General features: G+C 50.7%; 1 gene segment (V, D, J or C); it reads left to right on the top strand.

Annotated features, from left to right (window-relative positions):
* Window positions 1-350: 350 nt before the first annotated feature.
* On the top strand, window positions 351-27,542 carry LOC145337229 (Ig heavy chain C region-like). The segment is given in 7 exon segments: window positions 351-396; window positions 5,784-5,951; window positions 10,272-10,649; window positions 17,253-17,570; window positions 22,795-23,115; window positions 24,181-24,499; window positions 27,539-27,542. Coding segments are annotated over 7 exon segments (1,554 nt in total).
* The last annotated feature ends 373 nt before the right edge of the window (window positions 27,543-27,915 follow it).

Below are 27,915 nucleotides of genomic sequence, written 5' to 3'. Positions count from 1 at the left end.
GAGAAGGTGCAAACTCCACACAGACAGTGACCCAAGGCCGGAATTGAACCGGGGACCCTGGCGCTGTGAGGCAGCAGTGCTGACCACTGTGCCACCTTGGCTAGTTATGGAAGCAGAGAAAAGTCCCCCTGAGTGCACCGCTAGGTGTGGGGAGAGATTCCAGAGAAGGAATAGGTGGGAGGTGGCAACTGCAGAGAGGTAGCACAAGTACGATGGACCAAATGGCCCCATTCTGTGGTGTGATGATTAAACGAAAGGCTGTTTTGACAATGAGGCATGTGCACTGGCCCTTGTTTAAAAGAATGGATGATAGGCAATGCTTTGGGAGGAATCGATAGTCAGTGATAAACATGTCAGCGTTAGCGAAACATTCCCCTCCATTTCACATTGCCTCAGGTGAACTGGAGAACAGGTTCAGCTTGCTGAGAGACACTGAGGAAAGCAGGAGGAACCTCTCGCCTGTCCAGTGCCACCTCGATCGACCCTACGCACTATCTCACTCCATTCAGAAATCGACAAGCCCTCCTTATCTTTTGTTGAACCTTCAACTTTCAACTCTTCCTCGCTTGTTTGTGCAGGGCAATTGATTTTTCCTTTTAACAAGACGGCGAGGTTGTGAAAAGTGTTTCGGAGAAGGCACCGAGGTTTGCGTAAAACGCTGAGTTTGAACATTTTGTCAGCCTTTGTACCGGCGCCCTAGATTGGCTGATAGGTCAGCCAGAAGCCAAATATTCAGAGTGATACGCCAGCACCTAATGATCCCAGTCCGTGAATGATTAACTGGGGGGCCCTCACTCGCCCAGCCAGTGACTTGGATTCTGTCCTGTGCTAAACTGATAGACGGATTTTGCTGCATCAGCCCCTGCATTGCTGCAGGGGTGGACAGAGATCCGGGAGAGGGTCAGCTTTCAACCCACCCGATGGGTCTGCTCACTTTGTTAGACCATCGTTGGTCTAGGTGGCTACCTTCTTCCCTTGGGGAAGGCAATGGTAATCTAGAGACCCTGGGCTAGGGCAGGCAATGGCCCAGTGGTATTATTGCTAGACTATTAATCCAAAAACTCAGTAAACGTCTGGGCACCCCGGTTCGAATCCTTTGCACAGCACCACAGCACTGACCCAACATGCACCTTTGATGAGAGAGAGTTCCTACTGATTCTGATTAAAAACCATTCCCCCTTATTCTCGATCCCTCACTAAGAGAGTATTCCTTCCATTCTGTTTTAACTAACGAGCATTTTGGGTAAATCAGTATTATCAAAGAGGTTCTACATCATGTCGCTACAGTTCATACGGCAGTTTTCTTCAGAGCTCACAGACTTGTTATCAAAGAATATTTGGTGTCAATGAGCTTAGACAGAGAGAGAGAGACTGAGATTTTTTCCGTAGTACCCCCACACTGACACTCTTGTTAAGAAAGTCCACCAATGCCTTCACTTTTTCAGAAGACTAAGGAAATTTGGTGTGTCGATTACAGCTCTCACCCACTTTTACAGATGCCCCAAAGAAAGCATTCTTTCAGGTTGTATCACAGCTTGGTATGGGCTCCTGCTCTGCCCAAGACCGCAAGGAACTACAAAGGGCTGTGAACAAAGTCCAGTCCATCACTCAAACCAGCCTCCCATCCATTGACTCTGTCTACACTTCCCTCTGCCTCAGGAAAAGCAGCCCAGCATAATTAAGGACCCCCACGCACCCTGGACATTCTCTCTTCCACCTCCTTCCATCGGGAAAACAGCACAAAAGTCTGAATTCACGTACCAACCAACTCAAGAACAGCTTCTTCCCTGCTGCTGTCAGACTTTGCACTAAGTTGATCTTTCTCTACGCCCTATTGATAACTGGATCACAATACTCTGCACCATCTCCTTTCCTTCTCTCTGCTTTGTCTGTATAGCGCGCAAGAAACAATATTTTTCACTGTAAACTAACGTGACAATAATAAATCAAATCGAATCGAATCGAATTAGTGCGCAGGCTGAGGCGGGAACTCAGGCGGAGAGCTTGCAGGCTGATTATTGAGTGCACGGTGTAGGAGGATTCAGGTATCTGGATGGGTAAATCCAGCTCCAGTGCCTTGCGAGATTAACTTTTATCCATTTGTGGGACCTGGGCGTTGCTGGCTGGCCAGCATTTATTGCCCATCCCTAATTATCCCTGAGGAGGTGATGGTGAGCTGCCTTCTCGAATGGCTGCACTCCACGTTCTGTGGGTCGACCCACAATGCCATTAGGGAGGGCCCTCAAAGGCAGCATCATAGCACAGGCATCCTAGGCCCTGCCATGGCCAACATCCAGCAGTGGTCCGCTTACGGGATTACTATTTAAAAGGGCGAAAAGCTGCAGCATGCTACGGTGCAGAGGGACCTGGGGGTCCTTGTGCATGAGTCGCAAAAACCCAGTCTGCAGGTGCAGCAGGTGGTCAGGAAGGTGAATGGGATGCTGGCCTTTATAGCGAGGGGGATTGAATATAAAAGTAGGGAGGTCTTGCTGCAGCTGTATAGGGCATTGGTGAGGCTGCAGCTGGAGTACTGTGTGCAGTTTTGGTCGCCGCACTTGCGCGAGGATATATTGGCCTTGGAGGGAGTGCAGAGGAGGTTCACTAGGCTGATACCAGAGATGAGGGGGTTAGACTATGAAGAGAGGCTGAATAGACTGGGTCTGTACTCGTTGGAGTTTAGAAGGCTGAGGGGGGATCTTATCGAGACGTTTAAGAAAATGAAGGGGACATATAGGGTAGAGGTAGAGAGATTCTTCCCGCTTAGAAAGGACAGTAGGACTAGAGGGCACAGCCTCAAGATAAGGGGGAGGGCAGTTTAGAACGGAGTTGAGGAGGAACTTCTTCACCCAAAGGGTGGTGAATCTCTGGAATTCTCTGCCCGTTGAAGTGGTGGAGGCTGCCTCGCTAAATATATTTAAGTCTCGGGTAGATAGGTTTCTGATAGACAGGGGAATTAAGGATTATGGGGAGAAAGCGGGAAAGTGGAACTGATCCACTTCAGATCAGCCATGATCTTATTGAATGGCGGGGCAGGCTCGAAGGGCTAGATGGCCTACTCCTGCTCCTATTTCTTATGATCTTATGTACACAGTGGGTGGTTGGGTGGGTCACACCTTGACACGTGAACTATCGACAGACCCTGCCCGTTAGGTCCTGGAGATCTGGCAGGAAGGAGATGTAATTCTCAGTCCCTCTGGGAGATTGTATCTCCATGACGCAACAGTGTGTCAGGGGCTTGTGTTGTCTCATTGAGGCCTCCGCAGGCTGCCCGGAATGGGCCTGTTGTGAAGGAGCCTCAGCTCTAGCCAGAGTCACCTTCAATGTGACAGACATGGGGTGGCCCCCAGAACAGCTAAACCTGTGAGGATCTCATGTAGTGAGATTAACTTATTTATGCGTTTCTTTATTAGTGACAAATAGGCTTACATTAACACCGTAATGAAGTTACTGTGAAAATCTCCTGGTCGTCCGCACTCTGGCACCTGTTCGGGTAACACTGAGGGAGAATTTAGCACGGCCAATGCACCCTAACCAGCACGTCTTTCACTCTGTGGGAGGAAACCGGGGCACTCAGAGGAAACCCACGCAGACACGGGGAGAACATGCAGATTCCGCACAGACAGTGACCCAAGCCGGGAATTGAACCCGAGTCCATGGCGCTGTGAGGCAGCGGTGCTAACCCACTGTGCCACCATGCCTGTACTCAGGTATCGGGTACTCATTGGTTTCGGGTAGTTAGGGGGTTATCACTGGGCTATTAATCCAGAAACTCAATTAATCTCCCGGGATCCAGGTTCGAATCCTGCAGCGGCAGATTTTGAATTCAATTTCAAAAAAAAATTAGAATTCAGAATCTACTGACGGCTACAATTGTCGATTGTGGGAAAACCCCATCACTAACGTCCTTTAGGGAAGGAAATCTATCCGGTCTGGCCTGCGTGCGACTCCAGAGCCACAGCAATGTGATCGATTCTCAACTGCCCTCCCAGGGCAACTAGGGATGGGTAATAAATGTTGTTTAGCCAGCAATGCCCATATCCCACGAATGGATTAAAAAAACTATATTTCTGCCTGTTTACCCCCAGGGCAGCATAAGCTAATCTCCACTTCTGCCAAGAGTTTCTGGGATCCTCCTGACCCTCAGAGTCGGTGCTGCTTTGTCTCCTTCCTGAGGAACTACAGCTTCCCTGAGCCTCCTTGTTCCCTTCTTCCTCTCACCCTCCTCCTCCCCACAGAGACCATAATGTGTATGTGTCTCAGAGATGTCTCATCCTACCCCCTGGGTAATCGACTGGAAAATAATCGTTCACAAGAGTCTCTGAATTAGAGGAGAGTCCTCCATCACACAAACCAGCCTCCCATCCATTGACTCTGTCTACAGTTCCCGCTGCCTCGGGGAAAAGCAGCCGGCATCATTAAGGACCCCACGCACCCCGGACATTCTCTCTTCCCCCTTCTTCCATCAGGAAAAAGATACAAAAGTCTGAGGTCACGTACCAACTGACTCAAGAACAGCTTCTTCCCTGCTGCCGTCAGACTTTTGAATGGACCTAGGTTATATTAAGCTGATCTTTCTCTATACCCTAGCTATGACTGTAACGCTATATTCTGCACTCTCTCCCTTCCTTCTCCCCTATTACTTTATAAATGGTATGTTTTGTCTGTATAGTGTGCAAGAAACAATACTTTTCATTGTATCCCAACACACATAACAATAATAAACCAAATCAAACCAAATCCAATCCAATCCAATCTAATTCATTCCAATCGAATCGAATCGAATCGAATCCAATCCAATCGAATCGAATCCAATCCAATCCAATCCAATCCAATCCAATCCAATCTAATTCAATCCATTCCAATCCAATCCAATCCAATCCAATTCAAATCAAATCAAAACAAAATCAAATCCAAATCCAAATCAAATCAAAATCCAATCCAATCAAAATCAAATCAATATCCAATCCAATCAAAATCAAATCAATTCCAACCAAATCAAAATCAAATCAACTCAAATCAAATTAAATCAAATCAAACCAAATCAAATCTTGATGAAACAATATCCAGAAGGTTCCACTGCTCACTCACATGGGCAGTTTCTGCAGTGAATGAAGTGTTAACTATGAAACTGAGACTCTGGTCTCAGCTGCAGCTTAAAAAGCGGCTCAAACAAACTCCTCTATTAAACAACAGATTCTCTGGCCATTGTAATCCTGACTCTGAAGGTGTATTATTGTCTGCTAACAGGATTGGAGCAGTAAGTTGGGGTCTCAGTGACATTACATTGCCTTCCTCAATTTCCATTGGAAGAACGTAGGCGACTGTCTGACTCTCGGAGCAGCCGTGTACTGGACTGTCGCATCAGGAACGGTGCCTGACATCACACAGCCCACAACACGCACTGCCAAACAGCGAACACTTTGTCCCACCATGGGAATCAGAGCGGGCGAGGGACAGACCATGGGAAGGTCTGTTGACCTTGGGGGGGAATTTACAGTTTGGGGGGGGCGAGAGAGGCAGCGAAATTCCGCCCGATTCCCATCCGGGAGAGCGTTGTTCGGGATATCATTCGATGAAAGGGCCAGGTTTCAGAAAGAAATTTTCCATCTGCTGTACAGGGAAACATTGACTTATTTAATGCAGTGCTTCATAAGTGAAAGATTAACCTGTTCAGGAGGCTTTTGCAATCAGTGGATCACACTGGGCCTTGAGGGGGGGGAGGGTGGGGTGGGAGCGTACACAACGGCAGGTCAGCATTCAGCAGTCTCCTGTCTTGCTTCCAGCCCAGGAACTCAGCCAGTCGGAGGCGACCAGATGCCCCTCCATCAGCTTGACTGGGCGTAAGATCCAAACCAGAGTGCGGGCAGCGGAGTGCACGGCATTCGCAGAGGAAGCTCACGTCCAGGCTCGGAAAATGTGGCAAGCTTGGCTCTTGCTGGCAACCCATGCCGGTACGGTATTGTTTCCCACCCCCTCTTTCCCCATCCTCCCCCTGCCTCTCCTCTTCTGCCTGTCTCAGCGGAGACCAGGGAAATCGGAGTGATTCACCTTCCACTGTTCGGAGGCAGCCTCCAATCCATTGACTCTGTCTGCACTTCCCGCTGCCTCGGGAAAAGCAGCCGGCATAATCAAGGACCCCCCCCCACCCCCCCAACGCACCCTGGACATTGTCTCTTTCCTCTTCGGGAAAAAGATACAAAAGTCTGAGGTCACATACTCAAGAATAGCTTCTTCCCTGCTGCTGTCAGACTTTTGAATGGACCTATCCGGCATTAAGTTGATCTTTCTCTACACCCTCGCTGTAACACTACATTCTGCACTCCCTCCTTCCCTTCTCTATGAACGGTATGCTTTGTCTGTATAGTGCGCAAGAAACAATACTTTTCACTGCGTACTAATACATGTGACAATAATAAATCAAATCAAAAACCATCAGACTTTTGAATGGACCTACCTCGCATTAAGTTGATCTCTCTCTACACCCTCGCTATAACACTACATTCTGCACTCTCTCCTTCCCTTCTCTATGAACGGTATGCTTTGTCTGTAAAGCACGCAAGAAACAACACTTTCCTCTGTGTATTAATACATGTGACAATAATAAATCAAATCAAAAACCATCAGACTTTTGAATGGACCTACCTCGCATTAAGTTGATCTCTCTCTACACCCTCGCTATGACTGTAACACTACATTCTGCGCTCTCTCCTTTCCTTCTCTATGAATGGTATGAACGCTAATACGTGTGACAATAAGAAGTCAAATCAAATTCGATCAAGCAGTTGAATGGAGGCTCGTTGCTGTGAGTTAGAATCTGGACTCGAATCCTTACTGCTGCTTTAACCCGCTTTTCCCGAGAGATTCCATTGTGTATCTTTCCAAAGAGAGTTGGATAATTACCTGAGAAGGTTGTGCTTCACTTGTACAGGGTACTGGGGAGGCCACATCTGGGGTACAGTGTTGGTCACCTTATAGAATTAGACAGCGCAGAAGAGGCCCTTCGGTCCATCAAATCCATATCGACCTCCCACTCAATCCTATTTGCCTGCACTTGGCCCGTGGCCCTGAGTGTTATGACGTACCAAGCGCTGATCCAGTTATTTTCTAAAGGACATGAGGCGTCCCACCTCTACCATGCTCCCAGGCAGCGCATTCCAGACCCTCACCACCTTCTGGATAAGAAGGTTTGTCCTCACATCCCCCCAAACCTCCTGCCCGTCACTGTGAACCTATGTCCCCTCTTGACTGACCCTTCAACTCAGGAACAGCTGCTCCTTTATAGAACCCCTACAGGGTGGAGAGAGGCCATTTGGCCCATCGAGTTTGCACTGACCGCAATCCCGCCCAGATCCTATCCCCGCAACCCTCACTTACTCTGCCAATCCCCCCTAATACTAGGGTCAATCTTTCATGGCCAATCAACCTAACTCACACATCTTTCGACTCTGGGAGGAAACCGGAGAACATGGAGGAAACCCATGCAGACATGGGGAGAATGTGCAAACTCCACACAGACAGTGACCCAAAGCCAGAATTGAACCCCAAGTCCCTGGTGCTGTGAGGCAGCAGTGCTAACCGCTGTGCCACTGTGCTGACCTTATATTTAAGGAATGTTTTCAATGTTTTACAAGTAGTTCAGAGACAATTTACCAGGCTAACACCAGGAATGGGTGGAATGTTTTATGAGTAGAGATTGGGGAGGTTGCGTTTGTATTTGTTGGAGTTTGGAAGAGTGAGAGGCAGATTGCTTGATGCCAAGGGGGTTATTGACAGGGTGGAGATGGAGAGAATGTTTCCCCTTGTGGGTGAACCTAGAACTGGGCAAGGAGAGGGTCACCATTCAAAACTACGGGGGGTGAATAACAAGGGGGTGAAAGGTTATGGGGGGGTCAACAGGAATGTGGGGTTGAGTGCAGTCAGGGTCTTATTGAATGATGTAGCAGGGCTTGAGGGGCTGAGTGGCCTGCTCCTGCCCCTGATAGGTCCACCTCAGGGACTGGTTCATGGAGGTACCTTCTCCAGGGGCAATTAGGGATGGCCCGCGACACCCACATCCCGCGAAAGAATTTTAAAATGACACAGATTTAGAAAGGACTCAACCCAGGAAGTCTTGCTCCTCTCTCTCTGCCCTTCACACTGTTACTATCCCAGTCTACATTCAATGAAGTCCCCCATTGTAAGCACTCTACAACTCTTGCTCATTCTGTAATGTCTTTGCGGATTTGTTCTCTGTCGTACTCGCTGCCTGCTGGCCTATAGAATCGACTCAGAAATATAACAGGTTCTCTGATGCCCCTTAACTCGAACCAGAGAGATTATGGGTGGGACTTCCCCGCTGCGCCAAGATCGGAAAATCTCGCCCGACGTCAATGGAATTTTGTGTGGGTCCCATCCCCATACCCTCCAGGCCTGTTACAATTCCCGTGTCGGACAGGACGGGACAATTCCAACCCCGCCCTCCCGCATGTTTGACTTCTTTAGGAAGGTAAAGTTTTCCTTAATCAACAGTGCCACCCCTTCCGCCTCTCATTCCTCTCCTTCTGCCCAGGGTTATTTCATAGTCCTGGCCTTCTTTATAACCAGGTCTCCATCATAACCACACCACCTTATCTCCATTGTGGCTCTTGGAACCTGCGACTTACTGACCTTATTTCCCACAGTCCGTGCGTTCGCATCACAGACGATAAACCTCATTCCGACTGCATTTCACTCCATCTTACTCTGACCCCACCTAACACCTCACTCCTCCCGCTCCCTGTCTCCCAACTTTCTGATTTGATTGATTATTATCACATGCATTATATACAGTGAAAAGTATTGTTCCTTGCGCGCTATACAAAGCATACCATTCACAGAGAAGGAAAGGAGTGCAGAATGTGGTGTTACAGTCATAGCTAGGGTGTAGAGAGAGATCAACTTTATGCGAGGTAGGTCCATTCAAAAGTCTGATGGCAGCAGGGAAGAGGCTGTTCTTGAGTCGGTTGGTATGTGACCTCAGACTGTATCTTTTTCCTGATGGAAGAAGGTGGAAGAGAGAATGTCCGGGGTGCGTGATTTTGCTGGCTGCTTTTCCCGAGGCAGTGGGAAGTGTAGACAGAGTCAATGGATGGGAGGCTGGTTTTCACACCTCTGCCAGGTCTGTGGGACTGCTATCCAGTAATGTGACCAAATGGCCCTGCTGGGGAATTTGATCTTGGCTTCGTCTATCTGCAACCCGCTTGAATTAAACAGATCCCATCTCCCAGGGGACAAGGTGCTGTTATCCCTCAAATCAAACCCCTCCCTCCTGTACCCGCTCCCTCGCCTGCATCTGCTCCATCCACCTATTCCTACACTTACCAGTGCTCAGTACCGGGAGTGATCCAGAGATTCTGAAGTCCTACTTGGTAGTTTCCACTCTGGCTTCAGAAACCCTTACCTGTCTCTCTGTGTCTTCATTGGCTGTAAAGCACTTTGACACATCATAAGGTGGTTCGGTTTCCTCCCACACTCCAAAGATGTGCAGGTTAGGTGGATTGGCCACGCTAAATTGCCCCTTAGTGTCCAACAATGTGTAGGTTAGGTGGATTGGCCATGCTAATTTGCCCCTTATAGTCCAACGACGTGTAGGTTAGGTGGATTGGCCATGCTAAATTGCCCCTTAGTGTCCAAAGATGTGTAGGTTAGGTGGATTGGCCATGCTAATTTGTCCCTTAGTGCCCAAGATGTGTAGATTAGGGGGATTGGCCATTTTAAATTGCCCCTTAGTGTCCAAAGTTGTGTGGGTTAGGTGGATTGGCCATGCTAAATTGTCCCTTAGTGTCTAAAGATGTGTAGGTTAGGTGGATTGGCCATGCTAAATTGCCCCTTAGTGTCTAAAGATGTGCAGGTTAGGTGGATTGGCCATGCTAAATTGCCCCTTAGTGTCCAAAGATGTGCAGGTTAGGTGGATTGGCCATGCTAAATTGTCCCTTAGTGTCCAAAGATGTGTAGGTTGGGTGGATTGGCCATGCTAAATTGCGTCTTAGTGTCCAAAGATGAGTGGACTGGTGGGTTGGCCATGCTAAATGTGCAGAGTTACAGGGATAGTTTGGGCCTGGATAAGATGCTATTTCAGACGGTCGGTGCAGACTCGATGGGCTGAATGGCCTTCTTCTGCACTGTAGTTATTCTATGGATTTATTTTAGAACAAGTCGCTGTGTTAAAAGGAACTGTCCTTCTTGCCTGTGACCTTGAAGCTTCTCCCCCTCCTGTTGATGATAAGCACTGAAAGGTCTGCGTTTTGCCACAGGTCTTGTTGCCGCTGACGACACTCTCTACATATCACCCATCTCCCTGACTCACTGGGAGAACGAGACCGTGACGCTGAACTGCTTCAGCTCCAGGACTCTGGACAACCATTACTTCATCTGGGGCTCTGCCAAACCGGGCGATCTGATGATCTCCTGGATCCTTTACTGGACCCCGGGATCCAGCATCGCGCTCTACCCTTCCATCGTGACTGAGCGATTCATCGGGACAAAGGACTGGACCAGTAAGAAATTCTCGCTGACCATTCGGGGCCTTCGGAAGGAGGACTCAGCCAGATATTATTGCGGCAGCTCCAACACCTATTTCCCGGTTAGCACCGATTGGAGTGGCTGCGGAGTTACCCTCAATGTCAAAGCCGGTATGTTTCCAGCCTCATCTCCCTATTCCATATCCTGTCCAAACAATGTGTGTCTTAACCTCTGCGGCAAATAAAGACACAACGTTCACTTTAAATACTTCAACACCCTTCCCTAAATACTTGCAACGCAGCATCCAAATCCTCACTAGCTGTTAATTAAGTTTGATTTCGACTTGTAATTAAACCCTGGCCAAGATTCTGTTGTCAACCTGTTCTGTTGTTCTTCTCTCAAAGAGCAAAGAACAACACAGCACGGGAAACAGACCCTTCAGCCCACGTCGCCATCTCAACACTGTGACTATCCTCTTCCACCCATGACCCATGTCCATGCTAATCTCCACATTGGAAATCAAATTGAGGGGAGACTAATTTAGGGTCAATTTGTTACATCAATCAGCCTAAGAGCACCTCTTTGGGGTGTGGGAGGAAACCGGAGCACCCGGAGAAAACCCACGCAAGCACGGGGAGAATGCGCAAACTCCCACAGACACCGGCCCAAATCCATGTGTCTGCACAGCAAACAGTGATAGTCACTGAGCTCTCGTGTTGCCCAGCATCTGGTCCAGTTTAAGCGTACACTAACGACGTGAAGCACTAGGCTACTCTCGAAACAACATCCAAGAGCAGCCCTCGCACGACCCACCGCGTGTATGTCCCTCGTTGGACAACAAGGCGGACCCTGTGGATCAAAAAAGAGAAAAACATCAATAACATGCACATCCTTATACAAACATTCAAGGGAATCCCCAGAAGCTCAAAAGTAAAACAAGTGAGCCAGAAAATGTGTTGGAAGATCCATAGGAATCAATTGTTTCCCAGGGACGTCCCAAGGCTCTTTATTCTTATTTAAAACACTCTCCTGTATCCCTCCATCTCCATCCCGCTCATGTGCCTATCTAAGTAACTCTTAAACAAATCCTGCGTGCCTGCCTCCACCACCTTACTTGGCAGAGCATTCCATACCCCCACTACCCTCTGTGTGAAAAACCTCCCCCAACATCCGAATTACACCTTGCCCCCCCTCACCCTAAGCCAGTGGCCCCTCGTAATATTGGTTTCCAATCTAGGAAAAAGCTTGTGAGCTCGGCACCGCCCCCCCAGTTCTTCACACTGCCTTTCTGACCAAGCTCTCTGTGTTAGCAGAGTTAAAACTCCAAACATTCCTTGGTAGCCAGCTGATAAATTGGATTGCATCGCTGGATTTGAGTACAGCCAGAATAATGTCATTGGTAACTCCAGAGACCATCACACTGAGGCCCTTTAAGTACATATTGTTTTTATTTCAACGTCCAGATAAGGAACACTGACTCTAAGAGTCGACTAAAAAGTCTCACAACACCAGGTTAAAGTCCAACAAGTTTATTTGACAGCCAACTCAAATCAAATAAACTTGTTAACCTGGCGTTGTGAGACTTCTTACTGTGTTTACCCCAGTCCAACACCAGCATCTCCACTCCAAGAGTCTATACAGAACTCATCCCTGCCAAGGGTAGCTGTTAACTTCTCCAGGGCACCGCTGCGAGAAATGCCAGCGCAGTGAAAAATAACTTGAACCGAAACAAAATCAGGTTTTCTCGATTGAAAATCTTTCAGCAGATTAAAAGTTAAAGCTACGAGCTGACAGCAGTCCGACACATGGGGAGATGGGGCGATAATCGCAGTAGGATCGTAATCCAGTGCTCGGCAGTGAGGCCAGTGCTCTGGGACGCGGGTTCAAATCTCACTGCGGCCACTGGTGGAAATTAAATCCCATTCATAAATTCTGGACACCATGAAACTAGTCCCAGGAACAATGGCAATAAAAACATCATCGATTGTCGTAGCGACCCAGAGTGGTCTCATAGCGGTCTATAAACTAATGAGGGGCATAGATCAGTCAACTAGCACGCTACCGAGGTTTGGTGGTTTGAGTGATAAGGAGAAGTTGGATAGATTGGGACTTTTTCCCTCTGGAGCGTTAGAAGGCTGAGGGATGATCTTATAGAGATAGACAAAATAACGGGTGGCATAGATCAGCGAGATAGTCAATATCTCTTTCCAAAGAGTCTAAAACTAGAGGGCATAGGTTTAAGGTGAGAGGGGAGAGATACAAAAGGGCCCAGAGGGGCAATTTTTTCACACAGAGGGTGGTGAGTGCCTGGAACGAGCTGCCAGAGGGAATAGCAGAGGCAGGTACAGTTTTGTCTTTTAAAAAGCATTCAGACAGTTACATGGGTAAGACGGGTATACAGGGATATGGGGGCAATTGGGATTAGTTTAGTGGTTAAAAACTGGTGGGCATGGCCAAGTTGGGCCAAAGGGCCTGTTTCCATGCTGTAAATCTCTGTGTCCGGTACGTTACGAATCGCTCAGACGAGGCTCGAAAAATCCCGCACGAGGCCAGTGGAGAGTTCCGTTCTGTGAACTGCGCTCCCCGACTCTGGGGCAGGTGTGACAGTAAAACTGTGGAATATGACTCTATCTGGGAAGGAAATCTGCTGTCTTTGCTCAGTCTGGCCTACACGTGACTCCAGACCACACAGCGCTGTGGTTCCAGTTGAAGGGGCAATTAGGGATGGGGGATAAATTCTGGGAGATCCAGCGATGCCCACATCCATAAAAGAGTAAGGAGTGATGACCCAAGCTACTGTTTTGCTGTAACACTGTGAGGGGCAGCACTGTGAGGGGCAACACTGTGAGGGGCAACACTGTGAGGGGGGCAGCACTGTGAGGGGCAGCACTGTGAGGGGCAGCACTGTGAGGGACAGCACTGTGAGGGGCAGCACTGTGTGAGGGGCAGAACTGTGAGGGGCAGCACTGTGAGGGGCAGAACTGTGAGGGACAGCACTGTGAGGGACAGCACTGTGAGGGGCAGCACTGTGAGGGGCAGGACTGTGAGGGGCAGCACTGTGAGGGGCAGCACTGTGAGGGGCAGCACTGTGAGGGGGGCAGCACTGTGAGGGACAGCACTGTGAGGCACAGCACTGTGAGGGGCAGCACTGTGAGGGGCAGCACTGTGAGGGGCAGAACTGTGAGGGGCAGCACTGTGAGGGGCAGCACTGTGAGGGGGGCAGCACTGTGAGGGACAGCACTGTGAGGGGCAGCACTGTGAGGGACAGCACTGTGAGGCACAGCACTGTGAGGGGCAGCACTGTGAGGGGCAGCACTGTGAGGGGCAGAACTGTGAGGGGCAGAACTGTGAGGGACAGCACTGTGAGGGGCAGCACTGCGAGGGGAAGAACTGTGAGGGGCAGCACTGTGAGGGGCAGCACTGTGAGGGACAGCACTGTGAGGGACAGCACTGTGAGGGGTGAGCACTGTGAGGGGGGCAGCACTGTGAGGGGCAGCACTGTGAGGGGCAGCACTGTGAGGGGCAGCACTGTGAGGGGGACAGCACTGTGAGGGGCAGCACTGTGAGGGGCAGAACTGTGAGGGGCAGCACTGTGAGGGACAGCACTGTGAGGGGTGAGCACTGTGAGGGGCAGAACTGTGAGGGGCAGAACTGTGAGGGACAGTACTGTGAGGGGCAGCACTGTGAGGGACAGCACTGTGAGGGGCAGCACTGTGAGGGACAGCACTGTGAGGGGGGCAGCACTGTGAGGGGCAGCACTGTGAGGGGCAGAACTGTGAGGGGCAGCACTGTGAGGGACAGCACTGTGAGGGGGGCAGCACTGTGAGGGGCAGCACTGTGAGGGGCAGCACTGTGAGGGACAGCACTGTGAGGGGCAGAACTGTGAGGGACAGCACTGTGAGGGGTAGCACTGTGAGGGACAGCACTGTGAGGGGCAGCACTGTGAGGGGCAGCACTGTGAGGGGGGCAGCACTGTGAGGGGCAGCACTGTGAGGGACAGCACTGTGAGGGACAGCACTGTGAGGGACAGCACTGTGAGGGGCAGAACTGTGAGGGACAGCACTGTGAGGGGCAGAACTGTGAGGGACAGCACTGTGAGGGACAGCACTGTGAGGGGCAGCACTGTGAGGGGCAGGACTGTGAGGGGCAGCACTGTGAGGGGCAGCACTGTGAGGGGCAGGACTGTGAGGGGCAGCACTGTGAGGGGCAGCACTGTGAGGGACAGCACTGTGAGGGGGGCAGCACTGTGAGGGACAGCACTGTGAGGGGGGCAGCACTGTGAGGGACAGCACTGTGAGGGACAGCACTGTGAGGGGTACTAGCCTCCAAAAGATGGGAGTTTATTAAAGGCTGCCCCCCCCACTTCCCCCACCGGTGATTTGGAATGAGGGGGAACGTTTCCCCAGCGTGGATATCAGCTTCCCCTTTCCCACACGTTGTTCGTGTCCTTTGGGACAGAGAGCTGAGTGAACTGATACCGGAGTGATCCCGCGTGCACCGACCTCCCTGTCACCGGGCAGCGGGCGACGGTGTCGGCCTGGATCTGTGTGGCCACGTCTCTAAACTTCCAACCTTCTCCAGCGTGGGACAGGGGTCACAGAGACGTACAGCAGAGAAAAGGCCCTTCGGCCCATCGAATCTACACCAACAATAACCCAGTGTGTGCTAACCCAGTGTGACCGATGGGGCTTATCGCAAGCTGAGACGACTCAGTTACCCTCGCCGTGGCTCAGTGGTATTATCCCCAGACTATTAATCCAGCTGATGTTCTGTGGGACCCGGGTTCGAATCCCACCACGGCAGATGGTGGAATTTGAATTAAATATAAAAAATCTAGGACTAAAAATCTACTGATGACCATGAAATCACTGTCCAAAAAACTTATCTGATTCACTAATGAACTTTAGGGAAGGAAATCTGCCGTCTTTACCTGGTCTGGCCTACATGTGATTCCAGAACCTCAGCAATCTGGTTGTCTCTCAACTGCCCCCCAAGGGTAACTAGAGACGGGCAATAAATGCCGGCCTCAGCCAGTGACACCCATGTCCCAAAAATGAATATAAAACTCCCATAGTCCTGATGGGTCTGGGGGTCAGGATATCTGCAAAGGTAGGGTTTCCCTCCCTGACATGCAAGGAGTCCGAGTAAAACCCAGCCCCGCCCGCTCAGACATAGGAACATAAGAAATAGGAGCAGGAGTAGGCCATCTGGCCCTTCGAGCCTGCCCCGCCATTCAATAAGATCATGGCTGATCTGTCGTGGCTCAGTTCCACATTCCCGCCCTCTCCCCATAACCCTTAATCCCCTCTCTTATCAAAAACCCATCAACCCGCGTCTTAAAAATATTTAGCGAGGCAGCCTCCACCACCTCAACGGGCAGAGAATTCCAGAGATTCACCACCCTTTGAGTGAAGAAGTTCCTCCTCAACTCCGTTCTAAACCGACCCCACTTTATCTTGAGGCTGTGCCCCCTAGTCCTACTGTCTTTTTTGAGCGGGAAGAGTCTCTCCACCTCTATCCTATCCATCCCATTCATCATCTTATACGTCTCAATGAGATCTCCCCTCATTCTTCTAAACTCTAACAAGTACAAGCCTAGTTTATTCAGCCTCTCCTCATAGCTCAATCCCCTCAACTCCGGTATCAGCCTAGTAAACCTCCTCTGCACTCCCTCCAAGGCCAAAGTATCCTTGCGTAAGTGCGGCGACCAAAACTGCACACAGTACTCCAGCTGCGGCCTCACCAATGCCCTATACAGCTGCAGCAAGACCTCCCTACTTTTATATTCAATCCCCCTCGCTATGAAGGCCAGCATCCCATTCGCCTTCCTGACCACCTGCTGCACCTGCAAGCTGGGTTTTTGCGACTCATGCACAAGGACCCCGAGGTCCCTCTGCACCGTCGCCTGCTGCAGTTTTTTGCCACATAAGTAATAATCCTTCCTACCATTCTTCCTACCAAAGTGGACCACCTCACACTTGCCAACATTAAATTCCATTTGCCAGTTCCTGGCCCATTCGCCCAGCCTATCTAGATCCTTCTGCAGACTCTCCACACCCTCCGCACAATTTGCTGTTCCCCCAATCTTGGTGTCATCAGCAAATTTCGACACCCTACACTCGGTTCCCTCCTCCAGATCATCTATATAAATGGTAAATAGCTGAGGCCCCAGCACCGACCCCTGGGGCACCCCACTAGTCACCATCCGCCAATCCGAATAGCACCCATTAACCCCCACTCTCTGCCTCCTATTTGACAGCCAATCCTCTATCCACGCTAACACCCTACCCCCAACTCCATGTCCCCTTACCTTCTGCAATAACCTCTTGTGAGGTACCTTGTCAAACGCCTTCTGAAAATCTAGAAAGACCACATCCACCGGCTCTCCTCCATCCACCGCCCTAGACACATCCTCATAGAACTCCAGTAAATTTGTCAGACACGACTTCCCTTTAATGAAACCGTGTTGCATCTGCCCTATCAAGCAATTCCCTTCAAGATGCCTCGCAATTTCCTCCTTATTTGACGGATTCTTACCCACCCACTCACCACAACACCCAGGCCCTGGAAAATGCAGCGAGTCCTTCAGCGGGTCTGGAAGACCCTGCCTGTGGAAAGGGGCTGGAAAATTCCGCCCAATGTGCTAATCCGTTCCGATCTTGGTAACACGAGAGATTGAAGCGGGGCTGGGGTGTGGGGTGGGGTGGGGTGTGTTGTCTATACCCGTCCCGGGGTGGCGTTCCCACGTCTGTCAGTTGCCGTTTGCCTTCCAGCTCCCTCGCCGTCGCCCCCTCTGGTTTACTTCCACAACCCTCACCCCGAGGACATCTTCCGGCGGAAGAACGTCTCGCTGCTGTGCGTGGCCGAAGACTTCTTCCCGGCCGAGCTCACCATCTCCTGGCACGTGGACGGAGAGCTGGTCAGCGAGGGGGTCTCCCCGTCTCCCTCCCTACCGGCTGACAACGGCACCTACTCGAAGATCAGCAAACTGACCATCGAGACGTCCGATTGGATCAGGGGCGCTATCGTCAGCTGCGAAGTATCGCATGAAACCTTATCGTCGCCGATAACCAGGCACATCAGTAACACCGGTACGTTAACTCCAACTCGCTATTTTGGGGTAGGGAGTCAGAATGGAAGAGCTATAACCTCCCAGGAGAGGGAAAAAATAATTTGGACCAATCATCCCCGTTTCTCCATTTGGCCGTCCCCTTCTTTCTGCCTTCCCAATATCGGTCCTGCTGACCCCAGTTGGCCAGTTCCAATTCTGTCCCCCTGCACCCCCTTCCCCCTGCACGTCACCCCCCCTCCACCGCCCCCCCACCCCACCCCACCCCACCACCACCTCCATTCTACCCAAGTTGGTCCCCAATCCCGTTGGGCCTCCTGCTGGCGGCGTGGTGGTTGGCGCTGCTGCCTCACAGCGCCAGGCCCGCGGGGGTTCGGTTCCTGGGCTTGGCTCACTCTCTGTGTGGAGCTTCTCCCCGTGTGTGCGCGGGTCCCCCCCCCCCCCCCCCCACACAGTCTGAGAGAGGTGCTGGTTAGGGTGCTAAATCAACTTGTCTGTTGAGGTAGTATGGGCGGAGATTAGAAATAGGAGAGGAGAGGTCACCCTGTTGGGAGTCTTTTATAGACCTCCTAAAAGTTCTAGAGAGGTTGAGGAAAGGATTGCGGAGACGATCCTGGTTAGGAGTGATAGTAATAGGGTAATTGTTATGGGGGATTTTAACTTTACTAATATTGATTGGAATTGCTATAGCTCTAGCTCGTTAGAGGGGTCAGTTTTTGTTCAAAGTGTGCAGGAAGGTTTTTTGACTCAGTATGTAGATAGGCCAACTAGAGGTGAGGCTATATTGGATTTGGTGCTGGGAAATGAGCCAGACCAGGTGCTAGACTTGGAAGTTGGTGTGCATTTTGGTGATAGTGACCACAATTCGGTTACGTTCACCTTAGTGATGGAAAGGGATAGGCATGAACCTCGGGCTAGTGGTTTTAGCTGGGGGAAGGGTAATTATGAGGCTATTAGGAGAGAATTAGGAAGCATAGGTTGGACTAGGAGACTACAGGGACTGGGAACGTCTGAAATGTGGAGTTTTTTCAAGGAGCAGCTACTGCGAGTCTGTGATAGGTATGTCCCTGTCAGGCAAGGAGGATTTGGTAGGGCTAGGGAACCGTGGTGCACCAAAAAAGTTTTTTCGTTGGTTAAGAGGAAAAAGGAGGCTTATGTTCGGATGAGACGTGAGGGCTCGGGTAGTGCACTAGAAAACTTTAGATTGGCTAGGAGGGAGTTGAAGAGTGAGCTAAGAAGGGCTAAAAGAGGACATGAGAAGACTTTGGCTGATAGGATTAAGGAGAATCCTAAGGCGTTCTATAGGTATGTCAAGAACAGAAGGTTGGTTAGGGCAAGGTTAGGGCCAGTTATAGACGGCAGAGGGAAGTTATGTGTGGAACCGGAAGAGATTGGAGAGGCATTGAACCAATATTTCTCTTCGGTGTTCACGCAGGGGGACATGGATATAGCTGAGGAGGACACTGGGTTGCAGGGGAGTAGAATTGACAGTGTTGCAGTTGATAAGGAGGATGTGCTGGATATTCTAGAGGGCTTGAAAATAGATAAGTCCCCTGGTCCGGATGGGATTTACCCCAGGATTCTCTGGGAGGCAAGAGAAGTGATTGCTGAGCCTCTGGCTCTGATCTTCAGGTCGTCGTTGGCCTCTGGTATAGTACCGGAAGATTGGAGGTTAGCGAATGTTGTCCCATTGTTTAAGAAGGGGAACAGAGACTTCCCCGGGAATTATAGACCGGTGAGTCTCACTTCTGTTGTGGGCAAGGTTTTAGAAAAAATTATTCGGGATAGGATTTATAGTTATTTGGAGAGTAATGAATTGATTGGAGATAGTCAGCATGGTTTTGTGGCGGGTAGGTCGTGCCTTACTAACCTTATTGAGTTTTTTCAGAAAGTGACCAAAGAGGTGGATGGGGGTAAGGCAGTGGACGTGGTGTATATGGATTTTAGTAAGGCGTTTGATAAGGTTCACCATGGTAGGCTTCCACAGAAAATGCAGATGTATGGGATTGGGGGTGATCTAGGAAATTGGATCAGGAATTGGCTAGCAGATAGGAGACAGAGGGTGGTGGTTGATGGTAAATATTCGTCATGGAGTTCGGTTATGAGTGGTGTGCCTCAGGGATCTGTTTTGGGGCCATTGCTGTTTGTAATTTTTATTAATGATCTGGATGAGGGTATAGTTGGGTGGATTAGTAAATTTGCTGATGACACCAAAGTCGGAGGTGTGGTAGATTGTGAGGAAGGGTGTCATAGTTTGCAGGGTGACTTAGACAGGTTGCAGAGCTGGGCCGAGAGGTGGCGGATGGAGTTTAATGCGGAGAAGTGTGAGGTAATTCACTTTGGTAGGAATAACAGATGTGTTGAGTATAGGGCTAATGGGAGGACTTTGAATAGTGTGGATGAGCAGAGGGATCTAGGTGTATGTGTACATAGATCCCTGAAAGTTGGGAGTCAAGTAGATAAGGTTGTTAAGAAGGCATACGGTGTCTTGGCGTTTATTGGTAGGGGGATTGAATTTAGGAGTCGCAGCGTCATGTTGCAACTGTACACAACTCTGGTGCGGCCGCACTTGGAGTACTGTGTGCAGTTCTGGTCCCCACATTATAGGAAGGATGTGGAGGCTTTGGAGAGGGTGCAGAGGAGGTTTACCAGGATGTTGCCTGGTATGGAGGGGAGGTCCTATGAGGAGAGACTGAGAGATTTGGGGTTGTTTTCGCTGGAAAGAAGGCGGCTAAGAGGGGATCTTATTGAAACATATAAGATGATTAGAGGTTTAGATGGGGTGGACAGTGATAGCCTTTTTCCTCTGATGGAGAAATCTAGCATGAGGGGGCATGGCTTTAAATTAAGGGGTGGTAGTTATAGGACGGATGTCAGGGGTAGGTTCTTTACCCAGAGGGTGGTGAGGGATTGGAATGCCCTGCCTGCTGCAGTTGTAGATGCGCCTAGTTTGAGGGCATTTAAGAGATCCGTGGATAGGTTTATGGACGAAAAGGGATTGGTTTAGGTTAGTGGGTCATTGTTTTGTAACTGGTCGGCGCAACATCGTGGGCCGAAGGGCCTGTTCTGCGCTGTAATGTTCTATGTTCTATGTTAAATCGGCCGTGCTCAATTCTCCCTCCGTGTACCCGAACAGGCGCCGGAGTGTGGCCACTCGGGGATTTTCACAGTAACTTCATTGCAGTGTTAATGTCAGCCTACTTGTGACCCTGACAAGTCAACTCTCCTCTTTCGCTCACTCTGGAATGAGGATGCCTGGGAAGAGTACAGTCACCAGCAGCCCACTTCATTGCTATCCCTTCCACTAGCACCCACCCCCTCTGTCAGTGATGGACAGTGACAGTACAAGATGCAGCAACTCCCCAAAGATCCTTAGGCAGCACCTTCCAAATCCAGGACCACCACCATCCGGAGGGACAAGGCCAGCAGATACCTGGGAAAACCACCGCCCGGAGGTTCCCCTCCGAGTCACTCACCATCCCGACTCGGAAATATATCGGAAATCCCTTTACTGTCGCTGGGGTCAAAATCCCGGCGCTCCCTCCCTAACAGCACTATGGGTGTACCTACACCTCAGGGACTGCAGCAGGTTCGAGAAGGCAGCTCACTCACCACCTTCTCAAGGGGCAATTAGGGATGGGTAATAAATACTGGCCGAGCCAGCGATCCCCCACATCCCGTAAGTTAATGAAACGAGAGCACTTCCGCCCCGAGAGGGATCACTCGCTGTTTGCCTCAGGTTGGAGCCCCAGATACTGGATTTGCTCCTGGACAAACCGATTCTCAAACACAACTCAATCCCCAGGGGGGTTGGGATGGGGAAGGAGGGGGGTGGGGGTGGTGGGGGAGGGTGGAGGAGGGCAGGTAGTGGGAGGGGAGGGAGTGAGGTTGGGGAGGAGAGAAGGGGGAGGGGTTGGTGGAGGGGAGGGGATAGGGTAGGTTGGGGGGTGGGGTTGTGGGGGGGAGTTGGAGTTGGAGGGAGTAGGGTTGTGGGGGGAGGGCGTGGGGTTGTGGGGGGTTGGGAGGGGTGAGGGGGTTTGTGGGGGGGTTGTGGGGGTTGGGAGGGGTGAGGGGGTTTGTGGGGGGGTTTGTGGGGGTTGGGAGGGGTGAGGGGGTTTGTGGGGGGGTTTGTGGGGGTTGGGAGGGGTGAGGGGGTTTGTGGGGGGGTTGTGGGGGGTTGGGAGGGGTGAGGGGGTTTGTGGGGGGATGTGGGGGTTGGGAGGGGTGAGGGGGTTTGTGGGGGGATGTGGGGGTTGGGAGGGGTGAGGGGGTTTGTAGGGGGGTTGGGAGGGGTGAGGGGGTTTGTGGGGGGGTTGTGGGGGGTTGGGAGGGGTGAGGGGGTTTGTGGGGGGTTGGGGGGGGTGAGGGGGTTTGTGGGGGGATGTGGGGGTTGGGAGGGGTGAGGGGGTTTGTGGGGGGATGTGGGGGTTGGGAGGGGTGAGGGGGTTTGTGGGGGATGTGGGGGTTGGGAGGGGTGAGGGGGTTTATGGGGGGATGTGGGGGGTTTGTAAGGGGTTTTGTGGGGGGTTGTGGGGTTTACAGAATGGGGGTGGGGAAAGGGGGAGGTGGTAACTTAACCTTTCAATGTCAGTGCAGTATCAGAAGGAGGTTCCCATGTGGCGCAGTGGGTTAGTGTCTCTGCCTCGGAGACAGAAAGCTCCGGATTCGAATCCCACCCCGGGACCGGACGACCGAGGAAAGTGCGATCGTTACGAGGCCAAACAGGTCGAGTGTCCACCAGCGAATCCTTCCAAACAGGCCAGTGGTTGGCGATGAGAGCAGAAGAGGCTCCTAACACCTCCGCCCCCGCCAACCGCACCCCTCCCCCGCCCGACAACAGACTAGTAACCTGTCCTGGGAATAACTAGCTACGGAGAGTCGGCCTTAGCGCATCACTAGGTGCAGGAAGGGAAGCGAAAATACCGAGTGACCAGGTGAGATCAGATGGTTCGCTCCTGCTGTCAATACAGTTGTCACACTCAGGTGCCTGAACCTGCCCAATAAGAGGCCACTTGAGGGGTTCAACTATGGGCAAGAGTGGGTGACACCTGCTGGGAATCTCAATATGAATCACCTGGGCCTTTGATGGTGGTAATAGTGCGCGGGGTCAGAACGCAGTGACGGTGCGTCACTGTGACGGTGACAGCTTCCTGTGTGCGTGTATCCGGATGGTATTTGGTCACATTCACCAGGACGCCGTGTTACTCGGATTTCTTACGTTGACACTGTTTGTGATTGGTCTGCAGAGCGTTATCCGATGGAGCCCGCGCTTTACATCATTCCCCCAACCTTTGAGGAAATTGACATGATGGCGAAGGCGACCCTTGTCTGCCTGGCGGCCGGGTTTTACCCAGCGGGCATTTCTTTCCGTTGGTTCATCGATGGCAGCCCCGTGGTCGAAAACGTGAAGAATTACCCGTCGATTCTAAACCTGAATGGGACGTACAGTGCGCAGAGCGAGCTGACATCCAGTGCACAGAAATGGAACCGTGGATCCGGCTACTCCTGTGAGATCCAGCATGTGTCAACCCCGGATGGGATCATTCAAACTATCAATAAAACTCTGGGTAGGAGTACTCCGTCATAGCAACACCTCTCACTGACATAGCGTCCTGTAATGTCACCATGTCTTTATAGTGGGGGGAATGAACTGGAGATAGCAACAGTCATAGAATCCCTCTGTCTGCCTGTTACACACCCACCTCATATCAGTGCATTGTCTGCCTGTTACACACCCACCTCATATCAGTCCGCTGCCTGTTACACACCCACTTCATATCAGTGCACTGTCCGCCTGTTACACATCCCACCTCATATCAATGCATTGTCTGCCTGTTATACACCCCCACCTCACATCAGTGCACTTTCCGCCTGTTACACACCCCACCTCATATCAGTGCGCTGCCCACCTGTTCCACATCCCACCTCACATCAGTGCACTGTCTACCTGTTACACCTCCCACTTCATATCAGTGCATAGTCCGCCTGTTACACAACCCACCTCATTTTAGTGCATTGTCCGCCTGTTACACATCCCACCCCTGCCAGTGCATTGTCTGCCTGTTACACATCCCACCTCATATCAGTGCATTGTCCACCTGTTACAATCCCACCCCTGTCAGTGCATTGTCTGCCTGTTACACACCCCATCTCATATCAGTGCATTGTCCGCTTGTTATACGTCCCACCCATGTCAGTGCATTAGCCGCCTGTTACACATCCCACCCATGTCAGTGCACTGTCTGCCTGTTACACATCCCATCCATGTCAGTGCATTGTCCGCCTGTTACACATCCCACCTCATATCAGTGCATTGTCCGCTTGTTACACATCCCACACATATCAGTGCATTGTCTGCCTGTTACACATCCCACCTTGTAGTTCTATATTCACTGCCTGTTATCCATGTGCTACGACTGATGTTTTGCTCTCAGTGGAATTGAGTGGGGGTCTATAAGGGTGGTTAATGTGATCTTTCCCTGCCTGACCTCCCTATCCTGTCACTGGTTCCATTCTCCTCTACGTAAGATCCCCAGCCTCTGAATGAAAGCACAGTCTCCGATTCTAAAGCCGCACGGACAGCTGGATGGATGTTACCTGTTGACAAAGTCTTTTATTTGTGCTTTGGACAGAATTCGTCTTCCGCCAGCCGACGATAACTCCCATCAGGATTCAGCCCGGAGACTCTCACCTCCCGCAGACAGTGACTTTGGCGTGTTTTGTCTCAGGGTTTTACCCGCCTGACATCTACGTCAGCTGGAGAACAGGGCAGGGATTACAGGTGCTGGGAGGCGTGACGGACTTCCCCGTGGTTCAGGACACGAGTGGGACATACAGCACGGTGAGCCAGCTGACCATCGCCCTGCCCGAGGTGGATCGCACGCTCGCGTACATGTGTGTGGTCGGACACGAGTCTCTCACATTCCCAACTGAGAAATGGTTCCAGCTCAGGTAAACTCTGTAATTTGTCCTGTCCCGTAAACTTAAAATCCACTGGTTAATTGCCACGTATGAGAGATGGTGCCACAGTATTATTGTCACTGGGCTACTGATCTGCAGATCCATGCTTAAATCCCACCACGGCAAATGGTGAAATTCAAATTTACTAAAATCTGGAATTAAAGACCATTACTGATTACCATTACATTTTTGAATATAAAAGTAGGGAGGTCTTGCTGCGGCTGTATAGGGCATTGGTGAGGCCGCAGCTGGAGTACTGTGTGCAGTTTTGGTCGCCGTACTTATGCAAGGATATTTTGGCCTTGGAGGGAGTGCAGAGGAGGTTTACTAGGCTGATACCAGAGTTGAGGGGGTTGAGCTATGAGGAGAGGCTGAATAAACTAGGTTTGTACTCGTTAGAGTTTAGAAGGATGAGGGGAGATCTCATTGAGACATATAAGATGATGAATGGGATGGATAGGATAGAGGTGGAGAGACTCTTCCCGCTCAGAAAGGACAGTAGGACTAGAGGGCACAGCCTCAAGATAAAGGGGGGGCGGTTTAGAACGGAGTTGAGGAGGAACTTCTTCACTCAAAGGGTGGTGAATCTCCGGAATTCTCTGCCCGTTGAAGTGGTGGAGGCTGCCTCGCTAAATATTTTTAAGACGCGGGTTGATGGGTTTTTGATAAGAGAGGGGATTAAGGGTTATGGGGAGAGGGCGGGAATGTGGAACTGAGCCACGACAGATCAGCCATGATCTTATTGAATGGTGGGGCAGGCTCGAAGGGCTAGATGGCCTACTCCTGCTCCTATTTCTTATGTTCTTATGTTCTTATGATTGTTGGAAAAACCCATCTGGTTCACTAATGTCCTTTAGGGAAGGAAATCTGCCATCCTTACCCAGTCTAGCTCCCAATGTAAAGCTTGCACATTCTCCCCATGTCTGTGTGGGTTTCCTCCGGGTGCTCCTGTTTCCTCCCACAGTCCGAAAGACATGCTGGTTAGGTGGATTGGCCGTGCTAAATTCTCCCTCAGTGTCGGGGGATTAACAGGGTAAATATGTGGGGCTTTGACAAAATTTTAAAGCTTATTTATTAGGATCACAAGCAGGCTTACATTAACACTGCAATGAAGTTACTCTGAAAATCCCCACTCCGGTGCCTGTTCGGGTACACTGAGGGAGAATTTAGCACGGCCAATGCACCCCAACCGGCTCAGCTTAACCAGCATTGAGTTTCAAAATTGGCAAGTCATTCTGCAGGTTTATAGAACCTTAGTTAGGCCGCACTTGGAATATAGCGTTCAATTCTGGTCGCCCACACTACCTGAAGGATGTGGAGGCTTTGGAGAGGGTGCAGAAAAGATTTACCAGGATGTTGCCCTGGTATGGAGGGCATTAGCTACGAGGAGAGACTGGGGAAACTTGGTTTGTTCTCACTGGAAGTTGAGGGGAGACCTGATAGAAATCTACACGATTATGAGGGGCACGGAGAGAGTGGATAGTCAGAAGCTTTTTCCCAGGGTGGAAGAGACAATTACTCAGTGCGAGGGACAAGGTTTAAAGAAGATGGACGAGGCAGATTTTTTACACAGAAGGTGATGGGTGCCTGGAACTCGCTGCTGGAGAGGAGGCGGAAGTGGATGGTGACATTTAAGGGGTGTCATTATGGGATGGGAATAGAGGGATATGTTACCCGGAAGGGTATGGGGTTTTAGTTCAGTCGGGCAGCATGGTCGGTGCAGGCTTGGAGGGCCGAAGGGCCTGTCCCCGTGCTGTATATTTCTCCGTCTTTCGGACTGTGGGACGAAACCGGAGCAGACGGAGGAAACCCATGCAGATACGGGGAGAACATGCAAACTCTGTACAGCCACCCAAGGCTGGATTCGAACCCGGGTTCCTGTTGCTGTGAGGCAGCAGTGCTAACCACTGCGCCACCGTGCCACCTGAGGAATAGGGCCTGGGTGGGTTGGTGGTCAGTGCAGATTCGATGGACTGAATGGCCTCCTTCTGCACTGTAGGGTTTCTGTGAGCCACAGCAATGGGGTCGATTTGGAACGGCCCTCTGAATGGGCTGAGTGATCAAGGGCAACTAGGGATGGGCAATAAATGCCATTGGTGGCAATTGTTGAGATGGTTTGAAATTTGGTATTCTTGTGTTTGTCCTGTTGGGTGCAAGATGAAAAGTTTCATCAGCCGTATTAAAGAAAATGAACGTCGATGAGATTGGAGCATTAAATTTAAGTTCATTTACATCACTGCGGGTCTCTGGTACGGTGACACGGCAGTGTTAATCACCGTGTGACCGGGTCCCCGGTACGGTGACACGGCAGTGTTAATCACCGTGTGACCGGGTCTCTGGTACGGTGACGTGGCAGTCTCTACCCGCCCTTTGTCTGAGTTGTATTTCCGGGGGCAGGTACGGGTCACCCCCATCGCTCGGGCTCTGGATTCACACGTAGGCCAGACCGGGTCAGGACGGCAGATTTCCTTCCCTAAAGGGACATTAATGAACCTGATGGGTTTTGATGACGATCGATGATGGCCATCATTAAACTTTTTAAAATTCCAGCTTTAATCGAATTCGATTTTCCACATCTGCCGCGGTGGGATTCGAACCCAGAGAAGTTACTCTGCGTCTCTGAATTACTAGCCCAGTGACAATATTGCTGCTCCCCCAGCTCCCTTACTCGATGGTCAAGGAGCGAGGGCTCGTAATGCGGTCAAGTAGGTTGAGCGTCAACCTGTAAAATCCTTCCAAATGGTGGGCGGTAAGAGTGGGAGAGACTCTCGGTCAGACACGTTTGATGTGGGGTGGTGCCCCTCCATCTGTCAACCCCCCCGACGACAGTCTCCGTCCCGGGAACTACTAGCCATGGAAACTGGGAAAAGCCTGCCTTAGTGCGGGAAGAGAGTAGGGATGGTGGCGTTTAATTATATTAATGCGTGACCCCCTTTTTGGGGTCAGTGCACCCACACGGGAAGGCCCTAATCTCTCAGTTTAATTCCATCATTCATATGTTTGCTAAATAAATTGTTTCTTCTCTTTCAGCTGACGAGAATTCCAGTTGGCTGGAACTTTCCACTCTTCCCCTGGGTGACGGGCATCATGAGAAACCATGGTCTGGTTCCTATAGTCACCTGGTGTGAAAATAATAACACTGTTCCCCCTTCCCTCCCAACCCTTGAGATTTTACTCAATATTATGTCATACGACCTCCAAGGATGTGAATTAATTTGGAGAAGGGGCAAGTATCGAATAAAGCTTCGTACATCTCTGCGTAATTCTTTTCTTCAATAACTCCAGATGCACTTTTCAAAATGCACCAATCAGCACAGAAGGTAAACTGGATTGTATATTGTGTATACGGGGGCCATTGGAGGCAGGATTATAAACAGAAGGTAAACTGGATTGTATATTGTGTATAC

This window comes from Carcharhinus amblyrhynchos, unplaced genomic scaffold (assembly GCF_965287045.1).
Source record: "Carcharhinus amblyrhynchos unplaced genomic scaffold, sCarAmb.v2.hapA scaffold_45, whole genome shotgun sequence".
Classification (NCBI taxonomy): domain Eukaryota; kingdom Metazoa; phylum Chordata; class Chondrichthyes; order Carcharhiniformes; family Carcharhinidae; genus Carcharhinus; species Carcharhinus amblyrhynchos.
This window is presented reverse-complemented; position numbering and strand designations above follow the sequence as displayed.